General features: G+C 35.8%; 1 protein-coding gene across 2 annotated transcripts in view; it reads right to left on the reverse strand.

Annotated features, from left to right (window-relative positions):
- Positions 1–688: 688 nt before the first annotated feature.
- O-fut1 (O-fucosyltransferase 1) overlaps positions 689–12,216 on the reverse strand; it is a 44,231-nt gene continuing 32,703 nt past the window's right edge. The window contains exons 6-7 of one of the 2 annotated variants that reach the window (XM_081741563.1): positions 8,177–8,410; positions 689–3,736 (exon numbers count right to left, since the gene is read on the reverse strand). In XM_081741563.1, coding sequence (XP_081597689.1) covers positions 3,533–3,736; positions 8,177–8,410 — 438 coding nt within the window. In that variant the 3' untranslated portion in view covers positions 689–3,532. Of the gene's footprint in view, positions 3,737–8,171; positions 8,411–12,216 lie in introns of both variants that reach the window. The other variant, XM_081741560.1, reaches the window with a different exon arrangement.

Here is a 12,216-nt window from a genome sequence, read left to right on the forward strand (position 1 = left end):
TCAATAGGGTATGGATAAGTTTGTATCATTTCAGGTGTTTGAATACGTATTTTAACATGGTAAATGAATGTTTATTTTTGTATATTTTGCTTTATATATATAATGTAAAAAATATATATATATATATCCGAAAGCTCGTACTTACGTACGCGATTGATTAGGTTTGATTGCTAATTTTAGGCGTTTTTTAAAGTTTATAGTAATTATTTTGTGTTGCACAAGAATTGGTTAAAAAAAGTATACGTACTCGTAAGTGCTGGGGTAGGAAGCTTAAAGAAAGTGGAAAGTGGTAGGTTTCCACCTCAGTGTGTCAACATGCGACGTCGGAAACTACAACACATGCTGATACAAGCAAAAAATTCTTTCAAAGAAAAGTTACTGATTTGGATCACGAAATCAACCTCAACACTCAAAGTTGTGCACGAAACTTTTAAGATTAAACTACACAAAATAAAATTCTGCATCACTGCAAATTTTTAGAAAAAGCTTACACAAATGCATGAATGTTAATAGAGCAGGGGGTCACATTTCAAATGTTCTCCCAAGTGATTTGATAAAACGACTCCGATTCTACACGCAATCAAGAGTAATCAAGAAAATACTGTTACAAACACTGTATTTTACTGTAAAAGAAAATTAAGGTGAGAAATCAAATGAAACAACAGTTCAAATCACATTCCATTTTCTATTTTTAAGTATATAATACTGTTTACAAAATCAAAATAATTGTCAAAAACAATACACTTAAATATCTTTCTCATATCTCTTATTATTTTTGTTACAAGATTGATTATACGTACATCGAAAATTTTATAGCATGCAAAATATTCACAAAATCATTTTAAAGAATCATCTTAGATAAGTCAAAGAGTGAAGAATATCCCTGTTATACTGCACTGTAGTCATCGATAATAATTATAACAGACATACCTATTTTGAGTCCCGCGAACAGCTCAAGGCAAAGATTTAAGCACTTTACAAATATCAATAAATAACCTAGTACAAAATAAAATAGGCAAAATACAATAATAATAATGAATTATAACTGTTAATTGATTTAACATGAAACATCAAACAATCATGAACAACAATATTCAAGATTGAAAAGTAATCACAATCCTCTTCTGTAGGTACTAAATGATTCTAGATACAGATATTTTAGAATTAATAGAAGTAACCTGGAGACAATAACAAAAATACTTACAAAGTTATGTCCAGGTGTATGGTCTTTAATATCGAAAATAATTTGAGAGTGATAAAAAAGTTCGGGGATAACACATCTGCACCGAGTAATATGACAAAATAATAAAGTTAAAGCACAGCAGCGAAAATTAGTATATAAAAAGAAAAGATCTACAAGAAGTCACAATCGAGAAAAAAATTATTACAACAACTAAAGAACAACAGGAAATTTGCGAACTAAAAGTCAAATTTAGGATATATCAAAACCGGAAAGAAGTTCGCAGGAAGCCTAGAACAATGATCATGGTTAACGGTACGGAATCTATATTACTACTCATTGTAACGGAATGTTTTATGTTGATATTTCCTAATATATATTTTTTTTACTACTATAAATTTAAGGCACCTTTGCAACCCAACTCTCACAAAGTGAACAAATTATTAGCTTATTTATTATTCAGTCTCGAACAAAAGTTCTTCCATTTCAATAAAATGTATATTTTTGCAATAATTTCTACATTTTAACAATATGCAAGGTCTTTGATTTCTTATTTTAGACAGTACAATCTGTGCAAAACTTTATAGCATCCCATCTGAAACTTTCCCGAAATGGAATAAATTCTATTGCTAATTTACTTGTATTTATATCATTATAGAATTATCTTCTTCTTATAAAAGAGCGAGACAGAGAAAGAAATTACAAGTGTTGACATTTTAAATACTACTTCCAGTACCATCACACATAATATTTACATTTCTCATGTAGTCAATAATAACAAGTACTACAAATGTCCCATTCACTTCACACTAGAAACAGATTGTAAAAATAAATATAATACTCGTGTTTATTACAAAAAAAGCCACAGTTTCACATCAACTCATCTATTACTTCTTGTATACAGTATATACTGTATTCGTAAATATAGACTTTGAAAAAATAATTAATCTATTTTTAGAATTATGAAATAAGAATGATTTTGAGTTATATTTTTAGAAAGAGAACAAATTAATAGAATTTGGAACTGAAACTAAAAGGGGCTAGTTAGAAGCAATCGTTTCTCTTGTACTTCTGATTTCATCCTGAAGCATTAGAGAGAGAGAGAGAGAGAGAGAGAAAATTTGAAAATGAAATCTTTAAGTTTTACGTCCCACAGATAAGCCCGCTAGGCTAAAAGAGACGGCAATGATGAGAAATAAATGAGTTGAGTTGATTTTGAGTTTAACGTCCCTTTCAGCAGGCTATATGAGACGTGGACCTACTGATTAATGTGGAATCCTAACCACATGAGCTCCCGCCGGGTCTCCCACGCAAGAGAAATAAATGAAATGGTGGAATGAAGAAAGTGAGAGGAAACGGAATAATCTCTAGAAAACCCAGGCACACGGTGTTAGTCCACCAGACAGTTCACTTGGCGCAAACTGGGATCGAACCAAGGACCCCATGCACCAGAGGTGAACGCTCTACCACTGTGCCACCGCGGCCACCAATATCTTGAGATTCGTACTTTATATCATACATAATTATGCAGAAACCATCAATGCGCTACACTTCATTTGAAACTCTTCTTCCCCTAGTTTCAAATAATGCATGAAAAATCACCATTATAGTTCTATAAACAAAAAATATAAAGAAAACAATAACTAAATGCTAACTCTGAATTCAGTTAATTTTGGCTAGGCTCATGTGGAAGGTATTTATTCTGTGCTCTGTATTCTGTACAGTCTCATCAAAACTAAAGAGTATACTTCATATTTAATGTTTATGTTGCCTAAAAATAAATTGCTAGTCCCGTTGTCGATGACTATAAAGGGATTTGCAGTATCTTAGCACATAGTAATTATAATAGACAAAGAGAGCCAATTAAACTCATGGCAATTTTGATATCAGAAAATATATGCAATCGATGGGAAAATCTTGATACCTGAGTTGTCGGACCATCGACATGAGCTTTATTTTATTTGTCCTCTATCATTTATATATATATATATATATATATATATATATATATATATATATATATATATATATGTTGAAATAATAAAATTGCAAACTGTTCCAAGACTTCCGTTACATCTTATATTTTACATCTATTATGTTGACTAGTGGTGACTCTTATTTCAAAGGAAGTCGAACTCATCTTATGTATTTATCATATACTATTGAGAGCTTAAACACACACAATAATAATGTCTCTGGTTGTTCTTAAACTATTATGCAACAACATAAATTAAACACTATTACCCTACGGACAAGTAAAGAGCACCGTCCATAAATATTAACTTATTCGCAAGGAAAGTTATTTGTTTTAACAGTCTGAATAATTTGAAGAGTAATAACAAACCCGTCTTTTTAAAATTCATCATGCACAGTTTTTGATTTACTTGGTTTCTCTGGTGGGAAATCCCAGAATGATGATGGAAGTCCACGAGCATCCCTTTCTCGTTTAGCAAACGCTGAAAAGGACGATATACAGTTTCCAATGAAGTGGTTCGCTTGACCCAGAATTGCCAATTCAACGTGTGGATTTGGAGGATCATACTTGTGGACGCTCACCTGAAAATATACATACGTGACACATATGTAAATATACATACAATGAACAATTACAATCTATAATAATACAGCAAAATGTCACTGTAATGAACGCCAATAAAACGAAATGTTCAAATGAGCAAAATTATTTTCAGGTCCCTTCGTTTTTTCCTAATTAATATTTCATTTCAACGAATTTCGAACTTTCAATAAAATGAATGAAAATTTTGTCTTTTGCCTATATCTAACTTTTTTTTTTCTTTCTTTGAAAATATACGCGTAATTGGAATTCTTCCCGTTTTATAGTATAAGCATATTATAAAATGATTAAATCCTCGTAGAAATTATGAGTGAAAGGAGGGGAAGAAGAGGAACAATCTGATTAACCATACTACGAACTGTCATTTTACTAGTGCCATAATGGAATTTAAGGAGGGTATATTTCAGTATCAGCTTCACCTTGATAGGGAACATGATTCTTGTACATTATCAATCTTTATGTTTATAAATTAATTGTTTCTTCTCCATTTTCTCGAATACTACATATGGGCTTCTTCTTCTTCTTTTTTTTACACTCATGTATATCATTTTGTTCAGCTCAATAAGATCTATTGATTGGTATATTTAATTATTAATTAATTAATTAATTTAATGGTCACCTATTACAGGAAAAGAACATTTCCATATACAATATGCTTACATAATTATAAGCTTTGTAAATACAATAGGACCCGGATAACTCGAATCTGAAGGTAATAGATAAAAGTTCGATTTATCGAGTTTTTATTTGAGTAATCAAGGTAGCCACAACAAAAATTCGAGATATCGAAGTTCCTCATTTACTCATTAAAAGTGACTATATAACCTCTATAACTCAAAGTTCTATTCGCTTAACCTCTATCACTCGAAATTGTGAAAGTTCTTTAAATCAAATAAGATGACCGCACAATAGACAAGCTTGGGCTGCTTTGCGGAAGGAAGGTGAAGGCTTATGGAAAGAAGGTGGAAGGATATTTTCGTGTCTAGATATGAGTAATGGCATCACAGTAAAACACAAGTGCAATACATATTAGCAAAATGACAAGACTAGCAATAATAGGGTGTCTACTAAAGTTCCAAAATGAAATTTCGTGACTTTTTCGTGACCTTTTATTTACCAAACCATAAAATTTAGTAACATTTTCAAGAGCAAATTTGGGTGCGAATTGGGCTGAATTTTCATGCATGCGATAGAAGCGTGCTTTGCTTGCGATTTGGTAGTGTCTAAAACCAACCGAGTGAATTTTGACGTTTTATAAAACATAATTTTCCAGTCTATACTTATATTTGCACAGATCAAAAAAAATCGTGACCTAAAAGCTAAATTTCGTGACTTTTTCTTGACTTTCTTGACTGTTTTCTAATTTCGTGACTTTTTCATGACTTTCGTGACCGATAGACACCCTGCATAATGACAATTACGTAAAAGCATAGATCTATAGCTTCGAGTTATCGAGGTTACATCAAGAGAAATTCGACTTATAGACGTTCGCAGATACGAAAGTTCGAGTTATCGAGTTTATTATGAAACTCTTTAATTCGACTTATCGAGGTTGTAATTTTTAAATTTTCGACTAACAGAGGTTATTTTGACATTGATTATTATGAAGAGTTCAAGAGAATTAAAAAAAATAGACTTATTCGAGAAATTGGAGTTAGCGAAGTCCAACTGTATTAAGAGACACAACAAAATAAAAGAGAGAAAATTAAAAATAAATACAATAGTACAAACATGAGAAAACACAAGTAAGCGATACATCTGTACTATTTCTATCAATAACACATGCAAATATACAAATAGAACTTTGTAAAGGCTATAAACCCAACCGTTCACGACACAAATGAAAGAAAAACGAATAGAATATAACCAGAATATTAATATCAGAATTAAAATATTTAAATAAGATTTCGAACAAAAGTCGTAAAACAAAAGGACAAAATGATTTAACGTTAACTGAAATACTCCTTTATTCAAAACACAACAATCAATGTTGGGTTGGAATTAAAAATCTCTTATTATCAATGATTATTTTAAAGAGGTTTCATATAAATTGAATAAAGTGTAGCACAATCTAAGTGTACATTTTTCTGTACCAGCTTATTATATAATCGACAAACTCTTATCACAGCGAATTTAAATGTGCCATAGTTTTAGATCTGTTGCAAATAGAATATAATCGATTTCTTATTTTATTTATTCCTATTTTTTCTTATTTTATTCGATTTATTACTTATTATTATTATTTTATTTTATTTATTCATTATTATTATTTTATTTTGTATTGATTTTAGAACAGATTTTTCCCTAGTTAAACGCTACTTAATCAGGGTGAATTGATTTAAGTCACCTGAACTTTTAAATAAAAATCGTTGAATTCAATCAAATTCCGAAATAAATTAATTTGAAGTGAAAATAAGTGAAATCCTGTTTGTTCTGTTATTTCGCTTATATAAAGGAAACCAAGAAATTTCTGCCGCTTTTCACCCATCATCTTCGAACATCGATATGTCACCTAAGACGTACCAGCAAGATTAAAAATAGTCCTCATCTGTATCGACGACCTTCTGCCTACATTCTGGAAGGCCATGGATTCCACAGCGATAGAACTTGTTGGGCCCTGAAGCGAAGAAGGTATCAAGTATATTTTGCACCTCTATTAGGGATTTGAACTGGCATCCTCTAAGGTGATTGTTCAAGGAATGGAACAGGTGCAATGTCCGGGGAGTATGGCGGATGTAATAGTATTTCCCATCCAAGGCGTAGAATGGTGTCCCATGTAATCCTAGCCACGTGGGACTTAGCGTTGTCCTGTAAGAGGAGGACCTCCTTGCGATTTAGAAATACTGGCTCCAGAGTTGTGACTTTTTCTGGAACACGGCTCAACTGCTGACAGTATACAATTGCATGCTCTGACTAGCTCGTAGCAGTTCCCGATGCACGATGCCGGGAGCGGTTCACCAAACACACAGGAGGAACTTCTTCTGATGTAGTGCTGGTTTCGGCTGTTTTGGAACAAGCTCATGAGATGCTAACCAATGATGACGGCGCCGTGGAGCTTTGTACAGGACCTACTTCTCATCACATGTCAACACCCTGTCCAGACATGTTCCTCAGACGAAACAGCAAAGAAACACAGGTGTCTGCCCGCGTTGCCTTCTGGCCTGGAATCAAATCATATGGGACCCATCAACCCAACTTGTAGTGTTTCCCAAGTTGATTCAGGTACTACCGAATGGTTTCTCTACTCACACTTAATTGTAGTCCCAGTTCCTTACATGTGTGGCCACTGTTCGCCTCAATCGCTGCATGAAGATCTTCATTTTGCACATGTGTTGGTCTTCTGGCACACGGTGCGTTTTCGAGTGTTTCGTCACCATCCTTAAATTTGTTAAACTACGGATGCACTGTCCCCGTAGTCACGACACCCTCAGCAAAGGCCTGGCATATCTTCCGCCCCGCTGCAGCGGTCTTTTACCCCAGTTTGAACAAGTACAACATACACGCCCTTATGATGCTCTGTGAAAGTCCCATGTTCACTGTGTCCTTATGCAAGTTCACGGTGTAACTGAACTGCCACAACCAGGTAGTATATTGGATATATCCATACCAACAACTGACTTTCGCTTAATTTCCATTTGCATTCTACTCACGGTGTGCGCGCCAATGGAACGCAGACCTCCACAAAAAGCGAAGAACTTTCTTGGCTACCTTTATATAAGATAATAATCATAATACAATGAGACGCAAATGTATGTACAGTACAGTATTAAAATGAGTGTTTCATGCTGAGGATGATTAGGGGAGATCCCGTTTTGAACGGGTAACGAGGGAATTTTGTTTTCTTCCCTTGGTAACATAGGGTATGTAAATCGTTAGCTATTCCACCGGGGAAATCACTATCGACATTTAAGACGAAAATTCTTTTGTGTGCACGTCTGTTTGTTCCCAGATAATAGGGGTGTATTTAGGGGGTTCGATCCCCTCTCCGAAACTTAAAAATGTTGTACATTTTACATAAATTTAAGCGAAATATACATATTTTATACGTATTTCGTGCCTCAAGCTAGTTTTGGACCGCCTGATTTTTTTTTTTTTTAAGTATGTCCCTGTCAAATATCAATAACTTTTGTGAAAAAAAGTACAATGTTGCTAAATAAACGTTGCTGTAATTTTTCCTTAATGCTTTATAAACATTATTTGAGATTGAAATAGGTTAACGATTGAGGATTTATTCAAAATTTAACTCCAATACTTTCACTTAAATTGCATAATTAACATTTAAGTTGATATATGCGTGGAAGTAATTATAATTCCTAATGTTTTTCTTCAGTTCACGAGGAGAAAGATGAGATTGAAATTTATTTTTTCCCCAATAGTTAACACTACCAAGCTAATCTTTAAGTATTTTGTATATACCGTACCTCCATTCTCTTTAAAGCTGCTTCCAACTCACTTAACATATGGTTGCTATCAGATGCAACGAAAACAGAAATGGCTTTGGTTTGTTTGATTACCCTCTTCAGTAGTTTTGTGATTGTGTTTAAAGATGGGAAACACATTTCCTTCGTTGGAAAACCATGTTCATTACGATATCCTAAACATTGCGGCGATGAAAAGAAGTTGTTGGTGTCTTTTACATGCTCACAGGCTCTGACCTACAGAGAAAAATAATGTTAGTCGTTATACAACAAATCATTGCCGTTGGTAGTAAAAGATGAAAGTGTCAAACGATATAGTTTTCTATAAAAGCAACAACAGCTGCTTTCTAATTTGGTACCTTCATTGTTTATCACCAAATCTGAAAATCACCAGTAACTTGTTTCTTTTTCTTTTTTCTTTTACTATTTTATCATGATTTCTTCTCTCTCTCGCTTCCCCGTTCTTTTTCTCTTATTTATACAAGGTCTGTATGATAAGTAATGAGACTCGCCGCGCCGCGGCGCGCGTGTCGCTGGAGCGGGTTTGTCGGTGATGGAGGATGTAGGGGGGGGGTCCGAGCAAAGCAACGCACCGCGCGTCAGTTGGCTCCGAGCCTTAGTGGAGCGCGGACAAGCCTTGGACAAAGCCCTTGTGAACATTCTTGTCACGGCGGAAAATCAACAAACTTGGAGGGTTCCATCGAACAGCGTTATGCGATCAAATTTTGCGTTCGCCTGGGGAAAACGACTACTCAGACGCTTTCTCTCATCACGGAGGCCTACAAAGAGGAAGCCCTATCCAAAGCCCAGGTGTTTCGTTGGCACAGTGCGTTCCGGAACGGCCGGGAAAGCGTTGAGGATCTGGAGAGGGCTGGACGCCCGACAACAGTGACTACGGACGAAACTGTGGCAAAAGTGAGGGATCTCCTGAACTCAGACCGTCGATTATCGTTGAGATTGATTGCTGATGAACTCGATATGAACCACACAACAGTGCACAAGATTGTGACGGAACAATTGGGAATGAGAAAAATCTGTGCGAAACTGGTGCCGCGAGTGTTGACTGACGAACAAAAGCAACGACGTGTTGATTGTTGTCAGGAACTGTTGAACCTCATGAACAGTGACCCTAACTTTGAAGATGACGTCATAACAGGTGACGAGTCGTGGGTGTTCCAGTACGACCCTGAAACGAAACGTCAAAGCGCGGAGTGGCACACTCCTGCGTCCCCGCGCCCCAAGAAGGCCAGAATGTCGAAGTCAAAGGTGAAAACAATGTTGATTGTTTTTTTTGACAATGTGGGGGTGGTCCACAAGGAGTTTGTACCCCAAGGACAAGCCGTCAACGCCGCCTTCTACAAACAAGTCCTTGAGAGACTGCACAGGAGCGTCAAGCGGAAAAGACCGGCGATCGCTAGCCGGTGGAAGTTGCATCACGACAATGCCCCTGCCCACACCGCCTTCTTAGTGACCTCCTTTTTGACCCGGATTGGGGTGGAAGTCCTTCCACAACCACCCTACAGCCCAGATGTGAGCCCGGCCGACTTCTTCCTCTTCCCGAAGCTGAAGCCACGCTTGAAAGGAACCCGTTTTGCAGACGTCACAGCCATCCAAGCAGCCGTGACCACATTTCTAAAGGACATGCCGGCTGCTGACTTCCAGGGGGCGTTTGCAGCGTGGAAACATCGATTGCAGAAGTGCATCGACGCAAGAGGAGAGTACTTCGAAAGCTTTTAAGTCCCTGTACAGATCAGATCAATAAAACAATGTTTCCAGACCTGGTCTCATTACTTATCATACAAACCCTGTATATTTTCCCCTGAGGGATGACGTCCCTCGATGAGTACATTAGTCCAGGAAGAGGGGAAAAGGAGGAAGCGGTGCGTACCTATATGTTAGGTACCAGCCTACCATTTGCCTGGTGTGAATGAGGAAAACCCAGGAAAAAACTCACTTAAGACGGCTAGCTGAAAAGCTGTTACACCTATTCGACTGAGTGTCCCCACCAGGACGCTCGCACCAAAGGCAAGAGCATTAGCGACTACATTACGCGAGGCCAGCTTCTTTAAAAAACATCACAAAAACAGTATATGTCGTAGTCCTCAGACGAACTCATCAAATCTTCATCACACTTAGTATAAAGTAAACCAGTGTTGCCAGATCTGAATATTAAAAAGTAGCGGATTTCAGCTATTCATAGCCCAAACATAAAAGTGAATTATTTTGCTGCTATACGCTTTTAGTAATATACGGCAACACTGGGTATATTACTAAAAGTGTATAGCAGCAAAATAATTCTTTTTTATGTTTGGGCTACAAATAGCTGAAATCCGCTACTTTTTATATATATCCTTATTATATTTAATAGAAGCCCCGGAGTTCGAAATACGTCAGATATCCGGGTTGGCAAAGCCAGATGGCTACCGCAGTTTCGGACTTTTGGCGGTGAGGTTACAGCAAACTCCATACTACGTCAGGAGCACTAGAACTGCAATGAGCAATGAACTATGCAGACGATGATAGTATAAAATGGGCGACGTTTCTGATTTCCAAGAAGACACATTTGGTAAGTTAGTTTTGTAGGCTCTGAAATACACTTTACATCGTTTACAGTACGCGTTTTTCACTGTTATCTCACACTTCTTTAGTCATTTGCTAATTTCTCTATTTGGGAGTCACACATTTGGAAGTTTTTATTGCAACTCCCTTAGCCGTTATGTTAATGTGAATAATACTATATCATACATAAATATGCGATATTCACGTTTACAGAGCTCCGTACAACTATTAGGCCTACCCACTAACTGAGAGAGCAACTCAATATGTGATATTGCAACAGCGTAAACTCAACGAAAGAATAGTATTATCAGATTTGGAGATTAAAAAGTACTAAAACAAGAAATGAACTGGTGTCGAACATGTTAGTTTTAGCAATATCATTGTTTATTGTGAAAAGAGTACTGAACAATCAAAACTTTTATCGTGTTATATAAAACTAGTGATTTGTGACTTCATATATGGAAATAATGAAGCGGGTTCTTACGAGTTATAGCCTGCAGATAATTAAAAGTAGCCGAAAAAGTAGCGTGCTGCCCAATGTGAAATTTTGGTAGCGAAAGAACTTTAAAAATCGCTTAATCTGCTACTTGTAGTCCAATCTGGCAACACTGAAGTAGATCTTAATGTGCGTAGTATGCATGTGAAATATTTTCCTATGCAGAATTTTCGTTCCCGCGTTATGGACCATCCAAATTGGAGTTTGGAATTAGTAAACGTTTTGCAGAAAATGTTGCTGAACGTCCTCACATGAACTCACTCTATTTTCATCAAATTTCGGACAGACCCTGATCTGCTTAGTACTTCGAGTTAGGGACCAACGAAATTAGGACTTGGGATTTTAAAACACTTCAATTGCTATTTCGAACGAAAAATACATGGAAATTAAACTATGAAATATTAATTTGAAATATAAAATAAAAGCTGGAACGTTTGGTTAGCTACATTGTATATGCAAAGTATACTTATATAAATGATATACTAAAATCAATGACTTATTGTAATAGGGACTTACAAGTTAATCTTCATTTTCGCAAATAAGGTTTTCACAAATTTTGATTTATTGAAATAATAATTATTGAAATTATTATTATTTTAAAAAACTTGACTGTGAAGAAATAGATATTGAGCTACAAATAAATAAATAATAATTGTGTTATTACACTTCAAGAACAAAACTTTTACAAATTCTTTTTAGAGCTGTAGATGTCTCTCAAAAAGTACTTTGGCTTTTCATCACAAAGTAGAACAATTGATAGACTTGGAAGTACATTCATAGCAGCTCTCTCTCGTATGTGTCTTCTGCTTTGGGTACAAATAATCGAGATGAGAGTCTCTGTCTTTTTAAATAAACATTTTATCTCTTCTTAATGATTCTCAGTAATTCGAGAGAAAAAGGTACGGCATTAATTTTTTTCCTTTCTTGAAAATGCAGTACTCTGTTAGTACTATAAAGGCTGAGGGTCCATAAGGGGAATGTTTGGTTC

This window comes from Thermobia domestica, chromosome 2 (genome assembly GCF_964235325.1).
Source record: "Thermobia domestica chromosome 2, izTheDome1.hap1.1, whole genome shotgun sequence".
NCBI classification, from domain to species: domain Eukaryota; kingdom Metazoa; phylum Arthropoda; class Insecta; order Zygentoma; family Lepismatidae; genus Thermobia; species Thermobia domestica.